Genomic DNA, 22038 nt, shown 5'->3' on the forward strand with positions numbered 1-22038 from the left:
TGTAAGAGGTAAGGAAAACTGTACTGATTAAAGAAGCTCCAACTGGGGGGAATTTTCTTGGAGGCAACGCTGAACGACACAGGAGCCTCCTCAGGGACTAGTCTTGGCAACCTTACAAATGCCCAGAGCTTCCCATTTTACATGGAGGCATGACTGGGAGGCAAACAGCTTTGGCTTGACATTGCCCATCTGTGTTCCTCTGTGGGGAATAGAATTCATCCTCCTTTACACCTCCAGACTCTCTGGCATTAATAAAAGATCCTGGTGCACTTTGGAGGCTCCCGCCAGCAACTTCCAGTTCCCCATTCATTGTCATTCACTTGCTGAGCTGACTGCAGCACAGACTTTTGGGCCTCACACGCTGAGCTGCCTGGCAGCTGCTCCTGGATCACAAGCGCTCATCTGGGGGGATGTTGCTAGAGGAGCCGTTCGACTCCAATGCCTTTGGAATAAGAAATTAACTGGCGCTTCCTCCCTCTTCCTCCATGGACTCCTTTGTGCACTCCTGACCTCTCCGTCTCCACCTACCTCTGGTGGCTCACAGCCAACCCACTCCGCTCTGCAGCCAGCATGCTGGCACATTTTGAAAGAGACAGATCCCAGAGGCAAGCTCCCAAATCTTAGGAGGCACCCAGAAGCCAGACCAGGAGGCAGCATTGCTCCATAACAGGTTAAACAGAGGCCTGAGATCGGCACTCTGATAAGAGGATTTCAAATAACATGACAGACTTTACAATGAATATTCTACTAGGTGTCAGCAGAAGTCTCACTTTGCTATAGCGGGACTGCCCCACTCTGGCAACTCCAGAAAAGGAGGAAGCAACAGAATCAGAGGGAGCACCCCCTTCTCTATCAGATGTGCAGGGGTGGATTCAGGGCACTGACAGCTCACCTGGTAGCTGTTGAAAAGCTCATCCCACTATTATGGCTGCATCTCTGTGGGAAGTGGTCATCTGCAGTATCTGATTCTGTCTCTTACACACACACACACACACACACATTTTGCCTGATTTCTGAGAGGCTGCAGAGAGGTGCTCACCTGGGGATTCATTTCTTTTCAGGTTCAATGCCCAAAATTCCTTCTGATGGGTGAGCACAGGAACTGACACTGAGGCAATTCCCCAACAAGGAGAAGTACACTCTGAGGAATTCTGAGTAAGAAGCACCAGGGCCAGACAACACAAGATGCTGGGAGCACTGTCAATGAGCTCCTGGCATATTTTTGTTTTTTTCAAATGCAGGTATATGGAGCCCCAAATCAGGAACCTAAAAAGGTCAGCATAAGGGAATTGAACTTAAGCCTATACAGGGTAGAACACAATTTTTTTAAAAAATGTAATACTAGTATTTATTAATCAGTTAAAAAACCCAAGGCTTTTAGCATAGCCTCAATAAAAATTAACACATACATACATATGAATGAATCCACCGACCAGACGTGTTACCATCTTTATCACTGGTCAGGCATTAAATAAAACCAGCATAAGTAATATGTACATTATATGAGCTGTCGCACCTTTATCGACTCCCTTGCAGGGTCCCTCAGGGCGCAGTTCTCTCCCCCACGCTCTTTAACATCTTTATGCGTCCTCTGGTATAGCAGGTACGGAGATTTGGGCTGGGCTGTCATCAATATGCTGATGACACCCAGCTCTATCTCCTCATGGATGTCCATCCGGACTCCCCCCTGGAACCATTCACCAGATGTTTGGAAGCCATTGCTGAATGGTTAAAGCAAAGTCGCCTGAAACTCAACCCCTCCAAGACAGAGGTCCTGTGGCTGGGTGGTAGAGGGGTGGGTCAGGAAGTGCTCCTACCCACCCTGTCTGGAACACAAGTTACAACCACCACCACCACCCCCGGCCAGGAACTTAGGATTGACCATTTGATGCCTCACTAGCCTTAGAGGCACAGGTCAAGAAGGTAGCTCGCCAGGCATTTTTCCATCTCCACCAGACATGGCTACCAGTGCCCTACTTATCCTCTGAACACCTGGCCACAGTGATCCATGCAACAGTCACCTCCAGAATAGATTTCTGTAATTCACTCTATGCAGGCCTTCCCTTGACCTTGATCCGGAAATTGCAGCTGATGCAGAATGCAGATGCTAGGGTCTTCACGGGGACATCTTGGAGGGCCCATATCCAGCCTGTGCTGAGGCAGCTGCTTTGGTTGCCAGTTGCCACCCGGATCCGGTTCAACGTTTTGGTTCTGACCTTCAAGGCCCTCCATAGTCTAGGTCCCACATATCTGAGGGACCGCCTTTCACCCTATGCCTCCCACAGGGCTTTGTGCTCTGTGGGTACCAATCTATTGGTCATGCCCAGCCCCAGGGAGGCATGCGTGGCCTCAACCAGAGCCAGGCCCGTTTTGGTCCTGGCCCTCACCTGGTGGAATTAGCTCCCGGAAGAGTTGCAGGCCCTGTGGGAGGTTTTGGTGGGAGCTTTTGGGCTGCAAAATAGAGCTCTTCCGCTAAATTTATGATTGAGGTTGGAGTGGCAAGGAAGATCTGATGGGTCCCCGGTGCTAAGAGGGTAAGCATTAGGTCCTTTGGTAACATCATACCTGGAAATCTGGCAGAGGGGGGAGGGGGAGGAAGGTTGGTTTATGACTAGCTTGTTGGGGTTGAGGAATTGTGTTTTATGTATTTTACTTCTATTGCATTTTATCTGTTAACTGTTGTGAGTCTGCAGGCCTGATTCTGGCCTGTAAGTAAAACAAATAAACAAATAAAATGGAGGAAGCAAGAATGATATAAGATGCCCTGGATCTCCGTGGGGGGGGGGGGGGGAGCTGGTGTTAATTAATTAATTAAAAGTTGGATTAGACCTCAGGGTTACCACTGTCATGCCTGAGATATAGAGTAAATCAGATGTTACCCCCCAAAATGTGCCTACGTCTGAAAGACTCCCTCTAAGGCAGAAGGAGAGACGTAGTGGTCACCCTTCCTGCCTTGCACCTTTACAAGCCCCTTTCAAAAGGAATTAGGAAAAGAAGTTAGGGAGAGAGACCAGTGGGGTAACAAAATGGTGATGGGGTGTTGCATCAACTGCAAGTCTTACAGACTCCGAGCAGTTAAAGCACAGGCACAGTCTTTGGATTAAAACCTACGAACCCAAGTAGAAGATGAACGGTTGTGGTACTAGGAGTTCCTACAACTGTAGGGATTGCCTGGCAACCATTCAAGAGACATTTGAAGGTGGCTTGCCATTCCTTGCCTCTGCATTATGACCCCAGATTTCCTTGGAGCTCTCCCATCCAAATACTGACCAAGCCCCCCCCCCCCCCCCCTGCTTCGTTTCCAAGATCTGACGAGATCAGGTTTGCCTGGGCTATCCAGGTCAGGGCAATGCTTGTGGCTATCTTTAGGGAGAAAAATGTACTAGTCCTTGCCCTGAAAGCTGCGATTACTGCTCGCCTGGGAGATGAATAGTATCAACAGTGATTTTACAAAGGATTTTTAGAAACAAACCATCACTGGAGACTGCATTGTCACTGCATCATAGCAACCATTTGCTGCTAGACTATCTTGTCCATACAGGAAAACCCAGGTGCAAATGAGGGCTCTGATACAATACCAGTGCAATATCCTTGATGCGCGGATTCCCCGAAAGTGATGCTCTGTTCGGTGGCAGTAATCCAGGCCCTAACTGTGCTGTTGATTCCTTGCATTGAAAATGCAGGTCTGGGCACCAGACTTGGCCAGGTTTCTCTGCAGGCCTTGTTATTTCTGCGTTGTGCTGAAGAGCTTTGTTTAAGACACATCCACATCCATCTCTACCTGCCGAGACTGCTGCTGCTTTAAGAGGGCCATAGAGAGAGTGATCCCTGGTGTGCCTGTGGTGAACTCCACAGAACAAATTGCCTGATGCACAGCCCCGCAAGTGAGTTATATTAATAGCTAGCAAAGCCCTCGTGCGTGGCCCGTGTGCAAACTCTATTAGCAGGGCTGATTCCCCCAGGCAGCAGGGGCAGGCGATGCCTCCCTGCACTCACAGGATAAACTGGAAGAAATAACTGCACTACAATTTCAGCCAAAGCTCAGCACAGCCTCAGGCTTGCTTTACTCGCCCAGCAATTTTTTTCCAACCCTAACAACTCATGAAGCGACACCCCTCCCCCAAAAGAACTCTGGGTGCCAGATACAGTCTGATATTTTCCAGATACATTTCCCTCCAATCCCACCTCTAGTCACATTATTTGCAAGCTCATACACAGTTTGATAATTTAAAATATTTGTCCTTGGGAGAAAGAGAATAGCAGAACATAAATGAAGAACCAAAAAATTATCCTCAGCTCAATTCAGAACTAGGGATGCATGCGCATGCGCATGCGCATGCACACACACACACAAATTCAGCTTCTTTTGGATTCTCATACAGGCTATCCCAAATCAGTATTGGTATAGGGATTTAGGTTCAGGAAAGCTGAATTTTCCGGCTCCGAGGCATTTGAAGGGACCAAGGTCCATGTAAATGCTTTCAGATCCTGACAAACAATTGATGCTGCTAAAAAAGAGGTCTCTCTACAGGATCAGCTTGGGCTGTGCTAGGAGGGTCCGTTTGAACGAGCCCGCCTCACATAGCCCAACAAATAGCTGATCTGTGGAGAGGAGCCTCTCTCTGGGATTGACTTGAGCAGTGCAGCCAGGACGGTTTGAACGCCACCTGCAGAACCTGCTAGCTAGCAGCCAGCACTCCCCTTCAGTTTGCTCCCTTTGGAAGAGGGAGGAAGCTAAAGAGAGGGTTTAAAAGAGAGCCAGCTTGGTGTAGTTGTTAAGAGCAGTGGCTTTTAATCTGGCGAGCTGGATTTGATTCCGTGCTCCTACACATGCAACCATCTGGGTGACCTCGGGCTTGCCACAGCACTGATAAAGCTGTTCTGAACAAGCAGTGATATCAGGGCTCTCTCAGCCTCACCTCCCTCACAAGGTGTCTGTTGTGGGGAGAAGAAAGGGAAGGTGATTGTAAGCCGCTTTGAGACTCCTTCGGGTAGAGAAAAGCAGGAAATATGAACCAACTCTTTTTCTTCTTCTAAATGACTGCAGCCATTTCAAGGTTCCTTTCGCTTCCCACACCTTCCAAAGGGAAGGAAGCAAAAAGGATTGCTGGAATGGCAGAGCATTGATTGGGAAACCCAAGTCACCCAAATTGAAAGATGAATGGATTCAGGGTTTAGTAATTCGTCTCCCGAATCAAATGAGAGAATCATGGTTTGGTACCAACCCCCTGCCCCCTAGTCAGAACTGATTCAGGGTTTCTTTTGACTCAGCTAAACCAAATTGCACATCATTATTCAGAACTGGGGGGAAAGCTCACCTTTGAAAATCAGTCTTTTAGGGGCTTTTGCACAACTCTGAGTTTAGCATTAAAGGCCTGAATGAAAAAGAATAAGCTTGGACTAAAGGAAGAAAAATGCTTCTTATTTTGTGCTGTTCACTTAGCTGTTCAGTGAGACTGCATGATCAGGAAATATACTTTTGCACATGTACCTGTTTGAATGCTGACTATACATGTGCAGAACCTTGCTTTTGGTTCCAAGTTAGACAGGAACTTTTGGGGGAGATTACATAAATTGATAACAGATCCAAGCATGACAAATGGAACAATTCCATATTTCTAAGCTGATGCCTTTGAACTTTGGTATTAACACAAAGCAGAATTAGAGCTTTATTTATTTATTTAGAAATAAAATCTGAAATTGCCCCCCCCCCCATTGCTGCTTCTGTATATTTGAATCTCTATCTCCATTGCAGATGTATCCCATCCAAGCGACCCAGGGTGGCATAAACAATTCTTTCACCTCTATTTATTCCTGACAACTGCCCTGTGAAGTAGGTTTGACCGAATGACTGGCCCAAGGTCACCCAGAGGAAATTACGGTTGTGTGGTGATTTTCACGCAGCTCTCCCTGGCTGTAGTCTGGTGTTCTACCCACTATACTGCACGGGTGTCTGGAAAACTACCTGGCAAGCTGCTCTTGTCTCAGCAGTCCATCTCTCATTCCAGGATACAGGAGCATGGCTCCCAGGCAAACTGGACCCCTGGCACCTCTCTTGTTTACAAATTTAGTCTGCTGAAGAAGCAACTCTTCATGAGAATGCAAGTGGAAAGAAATGACAAAATATTTCAGGTCCTCAGCCCACAAACATGCTGTGTTGGCTGCATGGCTAGCTTACCTTGCCAATACAATAATACACAGTGAACGGAATTCAAGAAGAAATACCTGGCCGGGGGCGGGGGCTAACATGCTTGTTAGTGTATTAGTTGGCTGGTGAGACCAATTGCTGAATCTTCTTACAGTAACTCTTTAACACGGTCTTCCTATGGAACGATCACAGGGGACATGTCTTAGGGAATCCTATTGTGATCTCTCGTATTAAATTTGAAATAAAAAAATGGTGAGAAACCACCGTTTTCTCCTCTTCCAAACAGAAGGATGAAAGCTGGGAATTATATTACTAGTCTGCCTTAAAGTGGGATGCCTCTCCATTTTGTCAGAGACTGTGGCAAAGCTCTATTCCCAGCAGAAGGGCAGTTTCTTCTGAGGACATAGAGTTGAATACTAGTGAGTCAACATTACTTTCACACAACTTTCTCTAGCTCAGAAAGGGGCTGTAGGGGGTGGGGGAGGGAAGGGTCAATAAACTTGGCAAATGTTGTTCTGTTGTTGTTGTTAGGTGCAAAGTCATGTCCGACACATCGCGACCCCATGGACAATGATCCTCCAGGCCTTCCTGTCCTCTACCATTCCCCGGAGTCCATTTAAGTTTGCACCTACGGCTTCAGTGACTCCATCCAGCAACCACATTCTCTGTCGTCCCCTTCTTCTTTTGCCCTCGATCACGCCCAGAATTAGGCTCTTCTCCAGGGAGTTCTTCCTTCTCATGAGGTGGCCAAAGTATTTGAGTTTCATCTTCAGGATCTGGCCTTCTAAGGAGCAGGCAGGGCTGATCTCCTCTAGGACTGACCGGTTTGTTCGCCTTGCAGTCCAAGGGACTCACAAGAGTCTTCTTCAGCACCAGAGTTCAAAAGCCTCAATTCTTTGACGCTTGGCCTTCCTTATGGTCCAACTTTCACAGCCATACATTGCAACTGGGAAGACCATAGCCTTGACTAGATGCACTATCGTTGTCAGGGTGATGTCTCTGCTTTTTAGGATGCTATCTAGATTGTCCATAGCTTTCCTCCCCAGGAGCAAGCATCTTTTAATTTCTTTGCTGCAGTCCCCATCTGCAGTGATCTTGGAGCCCAGGAAAATTAAATCTGTCACTACCTCCATTTCTTCCCCATCTATTTGCCAGAAATTGAGAGGGCCGGAGGCTATGATCTTTGTTTTCTTGAGGGTGAGTTTCAAGCCAACTTTTGTACTCTCCTCCTTCACCCGCATCAAAAGGCACTTTAGTTCCTCTTTGCTTTCTGCCATTAGAGTGGTATCATCTGCATATCTGAGGTTGTTGATATTTCTCCCTGCAATCTTGATCCCAATTTGTGACTCATCTAACCCCGCCTTTCTCATGATGTGCTTCGCATACAAATTAAATAGGCAAGGCGACAGTATACAGCCTTGCCGAACTCCTTTCTCAATTTTGAACCAATCAGTGATTCCATGCCCAGTTCTCACTGTTGCTTCTTGACCTGCATATAGGTTTCTCAAGAGACCTCAATGTTGCTTACCTAGGCCTTATTTTAATACTTTTAAAATATGTAATGGGGAGATGAAAAGAGATAGTTGACGAGGTCTTGTCCTCATCCTGGTGGAAGGTTTGCTTGGCACACACAAAGTCCAAAGCCGGGATGGGAAAGCCTGCTCAGGCCCCCCTCAGAACCCATAGCTAAGTGACAGGGCACGTGTTTTGCAGGCAGAAGGTCTCAGCCTCCCTCTCTGGCATCTGTGTCTAAAAACAACATTAGGGAGCAGAACGTTTTCCCCTGGTCAGCCTCTACATGTCAGAGCAAACAATGCTTGGTTAGATGGCCCCACTGCCTCCAGAAGCGTCTTGTATCTTTTAACAGGTGGAGGCAGAAGAACAAGGAGCTGTACATGACACAGATGCTCTATCCCCCCCCCCTCACACACACACACACTACACACTGGGGAAACTTTGTAGTGATGAGCTGCATCTAAATGGCTGGCAGCCATTGTCCATGTTTGTAAAACCTTTGCCAAGTTGAGAACGAACTTGGTTCTTCATGCATACAAACAGGCTTGGTGTTTGGTCTTGTGCCTCCTCCTCTGATCTTTCCTCCCAGTTGATACCTCCAGAAACCCTCTAGGCAAACAAGGATTCCTACAGCTGTCTTAAACCCATGATGGCCTCAGTAGGAGTTTCTAACTCACACTGAAAGACACAGTCTTCCCATCCCACTCCAGGGACAACCATCCCCTGCCCCCAGCTCCCATGTACCACTTTCCTCTTTCCCTCAGCTCAGCATACCCAGAAACAGCCGGTGTCTTGCCCGCCCTTCTGTCTCAGCTTGGGTTGGGGGGCCGAAAGAAGGCCAGGCAGTTTCTTACTTACCGTGACTGTTTTTATTCGTCCCAGTTGCCTAGTGCAGCTCCAGCCTGACCGATTGATGAGCAGAGAGCACTGCTCCCCATCATCACAGGGCTCCATCCCGCACCACTGTTTGTTGACAATGATGTGTGCTGCCAGACACAGACAGAGGGGTCAGGGAAGAAGAAGGGAAGTGTGGCAGGAGGAAGACACACACACACACACAGAGGGAGAGAGAGAGAAACGGAAAGGAACAAAAATTAGGTATATGTTTCACCAGAATAATCAATAAAACTCAAAACTTTGGGTTCTTTTTCCTGGATTTAAAGCACAGACAAGGTATTTCCCCAGTCAAGACTGTCCCCATCTCCTGCAACACATCCACCCACTTCCATTTCATGGGAATGAAAAACAGGGCTGGTATAAGATGGAATCAATGTTTTTAATTGGGAAAGGCCCTTTGAAGTGATGGGTTAAGAGAGGAGAAAAAACTAAGGGTGAAAATAAGGGAGAATGAATCAAATCTTAGATGCTTCATGCATCCAAACATGAGACAACAGCCACCTGCAAGCTCTGAATAGCCTCACACTCACCACATGTATCCAACACCCACCCACAGGCAAGGGACAGATTCCCCCACGTAGCAACATTAGGTAGCATGTTACTGTGGCACCGTCACAGCACATAGCAACACAAGACCTCGTGCCCACATACTGAGGCCCCAGGAACGCTTCCTGCAAGTCCTACAGGTTCAAGGAGGCACTCAGCTCATTTGTCATGGATTCCTCCCCTCTTCTCTTCTCCTCAGCAGCTCCCCAACTGTGATCAAATGGCTTCCTGGATTGGAAAGGCTTTGTTTTGTGAGGACAAATGACTTTTGTGTAGCTGAGGACCAGATTACCGCAGAGCTTAATACCTGCAGAGGCTTTCTTCCTTTCCATATAGACCAAGGGTAGTCAAACTGCAGCCCTCCAGATGTCCATGGACTACAATTCCAATGAGCCCCTGCCAGCGTCCATGGACATCTGGAGGGCCGCAGTTTGACTACCCCTGATATAGACCATGTCAAAGCCCTCTAGATATGCCAAAACAGACTGCTGCCACTATGTGAGGGACAGCTGCATAGCCCCAGGTCCTATCCAATAAGACCTAGTTGGCTACTGGGAACTCTGGTTTGCTTCTAAACTTCTGCCTTCTAGTATTCCAGTCATGATATGATGTCCAGGTCTTCCCCAGAGATTACATCTGGGGAAGGACAATGACTCAGGAGCAGAGCATCTCTGTTGCATGAAGAAGATCCTAAGTTCAATTCTCAGCATCTCCAGTTAACAGGAAAAGATAGAAGTTGATGTGAAAGACCACAGACCCTGGAGAGTAGCTGTTTTATACTGAATGAGACCCTTGGCCTATCATGGGCATTACTGTCTACTCTTGTACTGACCTTGATTGACCAAGGGTCTCATTCAGTATTAAGCAATGTCATGCAGTTTTTGCAACTTTGGCACTGGGGCTCTGCTGGTCTTTTCTTTCAATCTCTTTTGTACATGACTCAAAATGTACACGACTCAAAATTCCATCAACAGATGGAATGAACCAATCAAAGAGCAGGATAGGAAGGGGCATAACTGCTACATGCTCTCTCAGAGTGGCACAGCTTTCAAAAAGACAGGCGTCTTCTCCAGATGAGCAGCTTGCGAGTAAGACATGCATAATTTCACTAGTTTGGGGACTACTGAGGACAGATTCTTAGAAGAGAATACATTTTTGCTCGGGGTGAAAGGGAACTCTTAAGGGCACAAGTAGAGCAGCAACTTGCACCAGTCCAGCCCTGAATGAATTTTCTGTTTTAATTAGCTTTGTAGGATTGTTCTACGGTTCTGAGGAGAGCCAGTTATTTTCCATGCTCACTCAGTTCAAGGATTTACTCTTAATTCTCCAATTAATTCCTACCTTAACATGGTCATATTTCAAAACATTGCCTAATAGCACAAACAGAATCTGGTCCCAGTGCTACCCACCATGCTGCGTGCATCTCTGAGAAGCTGCTCTTCTTTCAGAAGTTAGTGTAACAGGTTTTTGAAGATCTTTCATTAAGAAATGAAGTGCAGAAGACAGAAAGCGTTTCTCCTATACTCACTTTTGGCTCTGGAAATCAGGGACAGCAACACCCCCTCCCTTTTTTTTACTGTCACCTTTGCTATCCTGGAGTCTCTCTTCCATTTGACCTGTTTTCTCTCTGGATTTTTGTTTGGCTTATTCCAAGGTGCAGAATAAGATATGAGCTTCCCTAATCACATGCAGAACACTTTCTGTTTTAATGGGGGGGGGGATAGAGGAAGACCTGAGTTCAAATCGATCTGAATTCAGCAGGATTCACAATGGAATAAACAAAGTAACTGCAGAATCAGCCTAGCTCCTTTTGATTTCTTTATACTGAAAATGTGCAGGGCCCTTTAGCTCATCTGGAAGGGGTATCTATATGTTTGAAGCAGAAAGGTCAGCATATGAGCCTCTACAATCATTAGAAGTTTGCAGAGATCATAATTTCCATGTGCATAAGTGCTCAGCAAATTCCAAGAAAGACTCCTTCTTTGTTGGCCCTGATGCATGGACTGTTGGAACATGCAATGGAGAGAGAAGAAAGCCTTGCTCTCTTACCATCCACACAGGCAGGTTTTGCTTTCGTGGTTCCAGCAACTTGGCCCCTTCTACAAGCACAACGTGCTGTCTGCCTGGCAATCATCCTCTTGGGATGGCTCATATCTCTGTCCAAGGCTGTGATTTCACACGTCCCAACCTCCAGCTCCTTTCCTGTAACAAGACATTGGAACATGAAAGAACACCAGCATGCAGCTTATCCACCAGAACAGGACACTTGGAGCCAGATCTTCCGGGTTAAAGATACAGCAGAAAGTGGCACCAGCTACAGAGAAATATGCCCTAAGGCAAGATATCAGGCATTCATTCACCTGAGTGGGAGAGGCAAAGCGGTCTATGTTCTGGGCTGGCTGGTCACCACACTTCTGGCTAGGAGATCAACACATATGCATGCAGTCTTTCCAGTAGGTAGCTATTCTGGGTTGAAGTAGCAGAACAAAGTCTAAAAGGCTTTCCAACTGTGCCTGAAAAAACCTTACTATACAGGCACAGTGCACAGATATTTACATTCACAGGAATTATCTCAGAAATCCAACCACTCTTTGTATAATACTTAAGTCCCCTGACGATAATTTTTGCACTTCCAAAAATTACTCTGGTGAATTTTTTTGCATCCTACAATTCTAGCAGTCACTCAAAATGCTAAAAAATAGGATGAACCGGTATGGTTGGTTGGCAGACAACCCCTAATATTTAGAAGAAAAAGAGTTGTTATTTATACCCTGCTTTTCATTACCCAAAGGAGTCTCAAAGTAGCTTACAATCATCTTCCTTTCCTCTCCCTATGAGATACCATGTTGGGTATGTGAAGCTAGGAGAGCAATGAGAGAACTGCTCTGCAGGAATATCTCTAGCAGGACCCAAATCCCTCTGTTCATCTAAATCCCCTTTAAGGCTTAGCCATTCCATTGTGATAGATACCTGGGATGCATATTAAAAGCAAGTTCATAAACACATCAGTTTGCCTGGTTCCCTATTAGTTGAGTAGCAGGAACTTCTCATTTCCTCATTTCTTCAGTAACATTCATGTGATGAAAACATGTGAGATTGCTGGGATTTATATCAGCACATGCAGCAGCCTTTTCATATTTATTTGAACTATAATATATACATTCAATCTGCCGCTCTCTTTCCCACGGTGTTATTTGTTATCTGAATAAGTAGATGTGAGAGGCTAAGATGTTTCCATTAGAAGTGCATTTGCTGTGTAAGATTTACCTCTCTGCATGCGCCTTTATCACCTTCCCTGCTTTCAATGCCCTGGGACCTGATGCTGTATGACTGCTCAGTGCTACTGACCTCGCTAGACAATAGCTTGTCTTTACATAGCTCCTGTGCCTATAACCCCACACTCTGGTGTACCAGGAAGTGTTACAACTCATACATGTGGGACTGCTTTAGTGACAAGACTTTGCTGACAGAGTTCTTTTGCGTGATAGTTGTGCTTAGCACAGCTACACACATTATGCATGACTCTCCACTGCCCAAAACAAAAAAAGAGTAATCATAAATCTTTAAGCAGATGCGTGGCCCATACCTGGGTGCTGAGAGTACCTTTTGGCACTCTGCTCTGAATTCCTATGTTGAATATCATGAGGCAAAGGAGTAAACAGGTCAGGACTTTTTCAGCTATGGCCCCCCCAAATTTGGAATTTCTTGCCCCAAGTAGCTCCTCACTCCTGACTTTCAAAAATTAGTTGTTAATTTTTAACAGCAGAAGTGTTAACGTTTGACCTGAAACAATGGTGTTCTAGTCAGTACCAGTAGTTTTTTTAACCAGTGATTACTGATATTATTGCTAATTTTACGACTGCTATTTTAACTGTTGCTGCTGATTGCCCCCTATTAGTTTTATTAATGCTTATATTTTAGCTGCTGCTGTTTGATGCTTTAGATTTCTGTAGATATATTATGCGTACTTTTAAAATGTTATCATAAAGTATTTGCTCTGTTGTGCTTGCATTTTGATAATGTAAGCCTACATGGGTATCATTAATATTGCCATAGAGTAATCCAAACAAATATATAAATATATAAATCAAATGAATACATCTAAGTGTTTATTTTTATTATTACAACATTTATTTATTTACCTAGGAGATTTTTATGTCACCTCTCCAGAGAACTTTCAACTAAAATAATAAATTATCAATATAAAAAGAAACAAGCCATCAAAACAAGCCTCAGACCAGAAGCAGGCCATGAAACAGCTGGAGAGATAAAATCCCTAATTAAAAGCCAGAATAAAAAAGAAATGTTAAGATTCACATTTGAAAGACAGTAAGGTAGGTGTCATGTGAGCCTCAAGGGAAAGGGCATTCCTAAGGCCATATGTCACCACAGAAATCCCCTGAAACCTTCTCTAGTCACTACCCATCTCAACTCACAGACAGAAGGTGGTAGAACTTAGCCATCCCTGTCCTAACCCTGCACATAAGTACCAAAGTGTTTAGAGGTACACATCTAGCATAGCAAACATGATTATTACAAGGGAGCTCTTATAATAGATGCTGAATGTCTTGGGAATTTCCCACCAGGAAATTGTGGCTAATATAGAAACTGAGAACTATGTGAAAGTAGACTTTCTACACAGCCAGCCAGATGACCCATTTACAGACCAATCCTGAAACAAGTTACATTCTTCTAAGCCCACTGACTTTACTGGTCTTAGAAGAGTGTAACTTTGTATAGGATTGTACTGTAAATTAAATGACTTACAGTGAAGGATTTGAATTAGAAGCAGTGTTATGATGCAGATTTCAAAAGTACAACAAGATGGGATGAACAGGAACAAGGGAAGTCTGTGTTTCAGTCTGCTTTTACCTGTGGATGGTTTCTATGGGAATATTGTAGAAACCGACCTTACAAACCACAGCCGTGAGACACTATATTTCAACAGATGGTTTGTATACCGTTTTATCTTGCTCTGGCCAAGCAATCAGTAAGGTACCTAATTTACTTGAAGGCAGCCTAGGTTTTTCCCCAGGAGTACCATCAAAAAAGACAGGTGGTCGTCTTAAATGCACATACATGTCACAGGTATGTTCGGTACTTTAAAACTTTTTGTGTATATGATTTATTGGGGGAGGGAAGTTTGTCTTACATCCTTTCTGGCAAAGATGGTACCTCTGTTTTTACTTTAAAAAAATTATTTACAAAATATATGGTCTACCTTTTTCTACAACACTGAAGACAGAAAAAAGGCTAGAATGTAATAAAAACTAAAACTGTCCAGAGAAGGGGGTGGGAACAGCAAGCAACAAAACCAAATAGACATATTGACTATAAAAATGCTTCCGTATTAAAGCCCCCTGATCTGTGCCAAGTTCACAGATCTGGCAGCCTGAAAATCTTACTTCATAACTGGATGGCCACCAGAAAAATCATTTACATGGTGGTCACTAACTGAATGTAAGGCAGAACTATCGAGTATCTGGGCTGGCTCTTAAGGTAGAAAGATACATATGAGAGAAGATGTTCCCTAAAGTAGCAATCCCCAACCTGTGGGCCGCAGACCACATGTGGTCCGTCGACTAATTGGAGGTGGGCCACAAAGGACGCCTTATCCCCCCCCCCCGGCCCTTTACAACACACTTCGGGTGTCATAGTCTCCCATCACTCCCAGATGAGACTATCTCAATGCAGAGAAACAAACTCAGGGTTCCCATTGATTTGTCATTGTCATGAGTTAAAATTTCCATGAAAATAAAATGTTCCTTATGTTCATTGTTGTGGCATGTCTGTATCTTATTTTGAAGGGATGTTTAAACATTACCATAGCAATCAGAGAGCGTTAGGGCAGTGGTTGAGAGTAGAGGAGTAAACTACCCCCCCCGACCGGGCCTCAGTAAAATTGTCAAGCGTTGAGTGGTCCCCGGTGATAAAAAGGTTGGGGACCACTGCCCTAAAGTATCCAAAGGGCAAACCATAATTAGATTTAAAAGTAAGCACTAAAAACAAAATACTAAGCAGTGGTGCTCGGGTATGATATGACACTATCACACCTGTGCTCAATAAGGGCAAAAATGTATATGTAGACTATTTACCATACATTGCATGTGTAGAATCTGACTGGATAGTCTGATCTTGTTTTGCTTTATGCTCTGAAAAGGAATGTAGCACACCTGAGTCTTGGAATACCAGACAATCTGGCTTCCTTCTGTTTGTACCCTGTATGCATATGTGTATGCATGTATATACAGACACACATATCTGTCATCTTCATTGGTCTGACAAAGACTAGGACTCAGGCTCATGGAAGTGCCATAGGCCCCTTGCTGATTAGAAGGGTGAGTGGTCTATATTCTCTGTGACTAATGGCCCCCACCACTCAATGTCATGCTCCAGCTGCAGCTTCTCCACAACTTTCTGAGACACCCTTTCAGAGAACCCTGTAGAGTTGTCTTGTTGGGAGGTTATTAGGGTGCGCACCACAGAGACCAGATTTCTGGAAGTGTTCTAGAACACAATAAAACACCTGAGTATAGTCTGCCCTGTGTCCCTCATAAAGGGCAGTTCCTTGGGTAGGGCTACCAGCTCCAGGCTGGGAAATACTTGGATACTTGGAGAGCCAGCTTATTGTAGTGGTTAGGAGTGTGGACTTCTAATCTGGCAAGCTGGGTTTGATTCCGCGCTCCCCAACACGCAGCCAGCTGGGTGACCTTGGGCTCGCCACGGCACTGATAAAACTGTTCTGACTGAGCTGGAATATCAGAGCTCTCTCAGCCTCACCTACCTCACAGCATGTCTGTTGTGGGGAGAGTAAAGGGAAGGTGACTGTAAGCCGCTTTGAGCCTCCTTCGGGTAGAGAAAAGCAGCATATAAGAACCAACTCTTCTTCTACTTTGGGGGTGGAGCCTAAAAAGAACAAGTTTGGAAAGGGGAGGGACTTCAATGGGGTATAATTCCACAAAGTGGCCATTTTCTCTAGGTGAACTGATGGCTGTCACTTCGAGATCTATTGTAATATTGGAAGGTCTCCAGCCGCTACATGGAGATTGGCAATCCTATCTATGGGGGAGCAGTAAACAGGAAGACTTGTGAAAAATGCCTCATGGAAGAAGGACGAACTACCTTTGCAGATCAGTACATGACTGGTCTTACTACAGAACTGTTTCCATCCGGGAGTTACTCAGGTATTTCATCTCTGGAGTTTTGTGCCTCATAACAGAGTTACTAACTTGTCTGCACAATGTCTGTACCATGTAGTAAACAAAGGTACTTCAAATCTCCTGCCTGAAAAAGTGACTGTAGCCACTGACCTAAATGTAAATTGACTTATGAATGTATCCCTTGGCCTACCAACCTGGAAGTAGGAGTAGGGGGTGCAATCGGCCCTTTCCATCAGTGTTTATATCCCTGTCGCACGTTACAAGCATGAAAAATTACTGCACAGAAACAAAGAACAACGAGTGACAAGGGACAACGCACAAATGAAACAAAAAGAAATTGAACTACAAATCCTAAAAATATTGACTGAGAGAAAAGTGGGAAAGACTTCAACTGCTTTAGTTGTGTGAGCAGAGAGGCAATTACAGCGTGTTAAGGGGATGGCTGCCACGTTCTGTGATCTCAGAAATATGTCCCCAAATGTAGGAAAAGACAATTATAATCTGTGTCAGTGATTGCAAGAGTAAAAACAGCCTGTGCAATTTATTCCAGACTAATTCTCCTGGAATAAAAATTGCTTCTCTGCAAAACACAATCCTCGTTTCCTGGGCACACTAAGAGATAACAATCTTTCCTTCTTGTTTTCTTAGTATCAGAGAAATGGTGACAATTTTTCATCTCAAGAGCCTCAGAAATCTTCATGAGACACTCCAAGGCTATTTTATCTGCCAGAGCTTTTAATGAGTTATAAATGGCAGGCTTCATACTACTGATTTTAAAATGTTTTCACTCTGATTTGGAAGCTGTCTTCAGATGCAAGGAAAGGTAGGATACAAGTACTTTAATTAATAAATTAATACGAACACAGGAAACTCAAAGTATGTAGGTACCACTCCCCCCCCCGTGCCCCTCTGAACGTCATTCTACAAGATTCTTTGTTTTCAGGGATTGGAAGGGATCTGAGAACCATCTAGTGCCATCTGTTCTCCAACAGCAACGTCAATGCACCAACCCTGAACCACACCACACAGGAAATGAGCGGTGGGTTAACAGATCATAAACTCTGGTGGAAACACACAGCAGGAGAAGACAAGATGCCTCTGCAATGCCGGCACAAGTCCAAGGCCAGCTTAGTACTGCTTCTGTGTTGTGGCTAAGAGTGTGAATCACAAAGATCCCGCTGCACATTTTGCGTGAGCCACAAGCCCCTTAGATGAACCAAGGCATGCAACTAACTCTCATCTCCAGCTGCCCAGCAGCAACACTGGGACCATGGCATGGGCTTATCTTATAGGGAAGCAGAGATACAAAACAAACAGATGTGAGCTTTTACTGGGCCAACGTCTTGTTACTGTGGGAAACGCACATTTTTTTGTTTAATGCAGGTACTGGGGAAAGTAGCAGCAACAGTCGGGGGGGGGGGATAGAAATCCTGTGGTAATTTAAAGGCCAACCTGGATTTAATTAATTAAACCTGAAAAGCTAAGCAACACACTGAGGGACAACCCGGGTGAGATGTTCAAAGCCATGCCAATGGATCTCTCAAGTATTTCTCATTGGTAAACAGCAGTTTTGGGGTGTAGACTCAGACTGCGAATGAAGAATTAGGACAGGAGAACTTAACCCTTTCCCCTCTTTCCATACCTTAAAATCTTCCCCCTTAGGAATCTGAAATTGCCCCACTGAGGAAAACATACAGGAAATATACCAGCAACCTGTATGCTTGCCTCCAACAGAGAAAACTGGGGGGATGGCAGGAGAGGAGGGAAAGACACTTGAAAATCAGGGAAATAATAAAGGGAATAGGATTAAATGTCCCTGCTGAAGCACTGCAACCCTGACCCAAAGCAGCCTCCCTCCCATGGAGGTGCTATTTTCTATTTTACCAGATGCTTGGGAGAGCCCCAAGATGCAATAAGATGTTATTTTATTACAGAGTTCTGTATCACATCATTCATTCATTCATTCATTCATTCAATTTAGATATTGCCCCTTACTGTGATGTCTCAGTTTGAATCCCCTCTCTGCCATAGAAGCTTGCTGGGTGACCTTGGGCCAGTTATGTACTGCCAGCCTAACCTACCTCACAGGGCTGTTATGAGAATAAAACAGAGATGAGGAGGATAATGTTATGCCACTTTGGGTCCCCACTGTTGAGAAAGGTGGGGTATAAAAAGCAAATGAATAAATGAGTAATTCCCACCTTGGCTTCTTTACCCCCTGCCCAGTAAAGTCAATTGGCCTTGTGCCTCACAGTCCCCCAAGGCCCTTGCAAAGCAGCTGAGAACTGGGCAAAACCTCGTCTGCTGAGGACTGCACTGAGTTGCTCTTTGACTGGCTAAGGCACTGGAATGACTGCATGAGCATTTTGTTAACAGTTGCTAATTGCGACATTATGGATGGATCCACATGGATCTGCAAAGTGCTCCCTTCACATCCTTGTTTGCAAGAGGCCTGTCTTGGGAGCTCTCAGTGGAACACTTAAGCTGACAGTGCTTTTTATGTTTCTGGGTGAGTGAACATCAGCACAGGATTTCTTCTGCAGTTTCTGGATAGACAGTGTTTTTATACAGGGTGAGCTATGAGAAAGAAAGATAGGAGAGCCATCATGCTACATGTGGAATTCTCTGTATCTCCGTTACTGTAGCACATTGTCCTTCAGAGGAGCTTTACAAAGAGTGTTTCACCCATAAAAAGAATCACCATTTTTTTCAGTTATGAGGGAAACAGACAAATTGAATTCTTCTTGTGACAGAGAAGTTCCTGCTGGGAGCCGGCATCTGAAAGGGGGAGTCAATGAACCAGAAGACATGGAACCACAACAAAACACACCAAACAACAAACATATAAGGGAATGGGGGTGGCAGTGTGTACAGAGTACAGAGGGTCTTTTTAATTTTAAAACCTAACGTGAAGTAGGATAGCCACCAAAGTTGCAGGGTTATTTATTTATTTCTTCAATTTGTATCCCGTCACTCCCCAATGGGCTTGTGGCGGGTAACATGGTCTTAAAAACCCATTAAAACACCCCCATTAAAAGGTTCTCACCAAAGTGTATACAGTGACTGCTGCCCTGTTCACTTGTTACAATGAACACATGTACATTCTACATACAGTGTATGCTTAGTTTTCATTATACATATGCCGAGTAATTCCCTTGTTACATTCAACGCATGTAGAATTGAACAGGTGACTCAAACCGCAGGTGCTGAAGTTTACTGCACATTGGTTGTCCTTTAGGGACAGATAAACACATGTACATGGGTTCACTGTAATAGATGAACAGAGCTTCTGTCAATACCAATGTGTGAGATGTGAAGTGATCCCCAGAAGCACTTGAAATAGTATTCCCACCTACAATTTGGAATGGTGCAATCCAATCTATCCTCATATTTACCCCTACCTGCATTCTGCTCCCTGTAGGTCAGGCCTCGGTTATCTGACACTTCAAACTATATTCAGGTTTCAAAGAGGGACCCAGCAAAGGAAGAGAAGCTGATCTTTCACCCCTTCCTTCAATTCTTTAACCACTAACCGACACCTGTGTCTGTATCATCTTAAGCTTATGTTTTATGTTTGGTCTTAAAGGGTAATGGGTTTTTTAATGGGTTTTACATGTATGGTAACCCGCCTCAAGTCAGTAGAAAGTGGTGGGCTAGAAATTAAAAAAAAAACATAAATAGATACAAGTCCATATCTTAAACTGACAGAAAGGCTTGTGGCTTGGTGGTAGAGTACATTCTTTACATGCAGAAGGTCCCAGTTTCAATCTCTGTCAAGTCTAGGTACCAGATCTTAAATAGCAGATTCTAAGAAAGCCTATCTGTACCTGAAACCCTGGAGACCCACTGCCAGTTAGAGACAGTTCTCAAAGAGAAGCCAAATATTCTGAAGGCATCTTCATAAACCTCGAAGAGCTTTACGCTCCGCTACCTCCAACTGGCTAGTGGTCCCTGGCCCCAAGGAAACTTGCTTGACCTCTACCAGGGCCACAGCTTTCTCCATCCTGGCCTTCACCTGCTGGAATAAGCTCCCAGAGGAGATCAGGGTCCTAACAAAACTAGAACAATTCCACAGGCCCTGCAAAAGGGAGCTCTTCCACCAGGCATTTGGTTGAGGTCGACCAGAACCAACACCTTCCACTGGGCCCCCAAGCCTCCGTCCCCGGAACTCAACAATTTATCTGACCGACCATGGGTCCATCAGTATGCTGACATTATGAATTAGTGTTCTCACTATTATTCTATTGTTCTACTGTTCTATTGTTATTTACTATTTACCGTTATTACTGCTATTTATAGTCATTGATTTCTCTGTATTGTTTCCACTTCTGCTATGTTTCGTGTGAACTGCCCTGAGCCTTAGGGGAGTATATAAATGTAAATAAATAAATAAATATGTTTATGCCACAATGTGGTCACTGTTTTTTTGTTAATATTTTCATTCAGATGCTCCTTTCTTCCTCACAGCTCACAGTGTGCTGGATGACTCTGGCCCAATTATTCTCTTGCTCTCTCAGCCTGACCTACCTCACAGTGCTATTGTGAGGACAACATGAGGAAGGGACTCTGCTCTGAGCTCCTTGGAGGAACATCAGGACTAAAATATACCAAACAACTGATTTACAGGTGTAATGAAGGAAAAAAGGAACCTTGGCAGCAGGCAACACTTTGTGTGGAAATCAACCACAGAGAAACTCTGCACTAGACTGAGTTACTTTTCTACCATGCAGCAAGCCCAGGCCTAGGTTTTAGACTAAATTCTGCAAGTGAACTTCAGGTTTCAGGCCCAAGCTCTCGTGTAATAAACATGGACATGCCTCTCACCCTTTATGTCAATCATCCTCAAAGTAAAACTCAGCCCAGCATAGTGTAGTGGCTACAATGCCAGACTAGGTTTTGTGAGAGCTGGGTTCAAATCCTCACTCTGCCAGAGAATCTTGCTGGGTGACGTTGGGGCAGCCACATACCTTCAGTTTAACAATACTTCACATTCTTTATTATTATTATGGTGCTAGAGCAGTAATCAAATTACAAAGTACATAAAAACATCTGGCATTTACAAAGTACATAAAAGAATCATTGATAATTTAAAAAGTATAAAATGTGAAAACATTCCAGCTATAAGAATCAACATTCTAATTTTAAAACTCACAAGCGTTAACAATACTTCACAAACAGGATAAAATGGAGAAGACTGATGGAAGCCCCCTTGGGTTCCCACTGAGGAGAAAGCCAGGATATAAATGAACAGCTAACTATGAGTCCAGTAACACCTGTAAGACCAAGATGTGCAGGGTAGGAGCTTCTGAGAGCCAATGCTCCCTTTGTCAGAAAAAAATGAAGGAACTAACTAAATATGGGTCTCAACCACTAGCTACTAATGAAACAATCTGTTATTCTTGTCTGCAGGGATCCTATTAGGAAAGTTTGCCTTTCAAACATTATGAGATTTGGTAAAATGGCTTAGTCCATCAGAAAGGCTGTGGAGGAGAAATCCTTAGTTTGTATGTATTGTCAGAATGACAGGGATATGGTCGCTCAGTACATTGCAAACACCACTGCAGCCAGGAAATGCCCAGTTCAAACAAGGTGGCAAGGAAAATCAGCTTGATGCAGTGGAACATAAACTCTGAATCCAGTCCAGTGTTCGCCTTTTGTGAAAGCTTCCCTTTGGTTCTTGCATACTTGCCAAGTATAAATGGTTCTTTCAGGAATACGGAAACATTCTTTACCCTACCCCACCCCTCAATGGACTACTAGGTTCAAAAGCTC

The 22038-nt window shown here is 44.5% G+C and overlaps 1 protein-coding gene and 1 long non-coding RNA gene across 5 annotated transcripts in view; one reads left to right on the forward strand and one right to left on the reverse strand.

Annotated features, from left to right (window-relative positions):
* The window catches only part of LOC143835897 (uncharacterized), a 107037-nt gene extending 89453 nt beyond the window's left edge, over positions 1-17584 (forward strand). For all 3 annotated transcript variants that reach the window (XR_013230395.1, XR_013230397.1, XR_013230398.1), the window contains 2 exons: positions 16915-17089; positions 17210-17584. This is a non-coding gene — a long non-coding RNA (uncharacterized LOC143835897). The remainder of the gene's footprint in view (positions 1-16914; positions 17090-17209) is intronic.
* LOC143835896 (chemokine-like protein TAFA-5) overlaps positions 1-22038 on the reverse strand; it is a 45321-nt gene that overhangs the window by 20642 nt on the left and 2641 nt on the right. For both annotated transcript variants that reach the window (XR_013230394.1, XM_077334317.1), the window contains exons 2-3: positions 11156-11308; positions 8522-8649 (exon numbers count right to left, since the gene is read on the reverse strand). Coding sequence is in view for 1 of the 2 variants with exons in the window: in XM_077334317.1 (XP_077190432.1) it covers positions 8522-8649; positions 11156-11308 (281 nt within the window). In the remaining variant the exon portion in view is untranslated. The remainder of the gene's footprint in view (positions 1-8521; positions 8650-11155; positions 11309-22038) is intronic.

The sequence above is a fragment of the Paroedura picta genome, chromosome 4, assembly GCF_049243985.1.
Source record: "Paroedura picta isolate Pp20150507F chromosome 4, Ppicta_v3.0, whole genome shotgun sequence".
NCBI classification, from domain to species: domain Eukaryota; kingdom Metazoa; phylum Chordata; class Lepidosauria; order Squamata; family Gekkonidae; genus Paroedura; species Paroedura picta.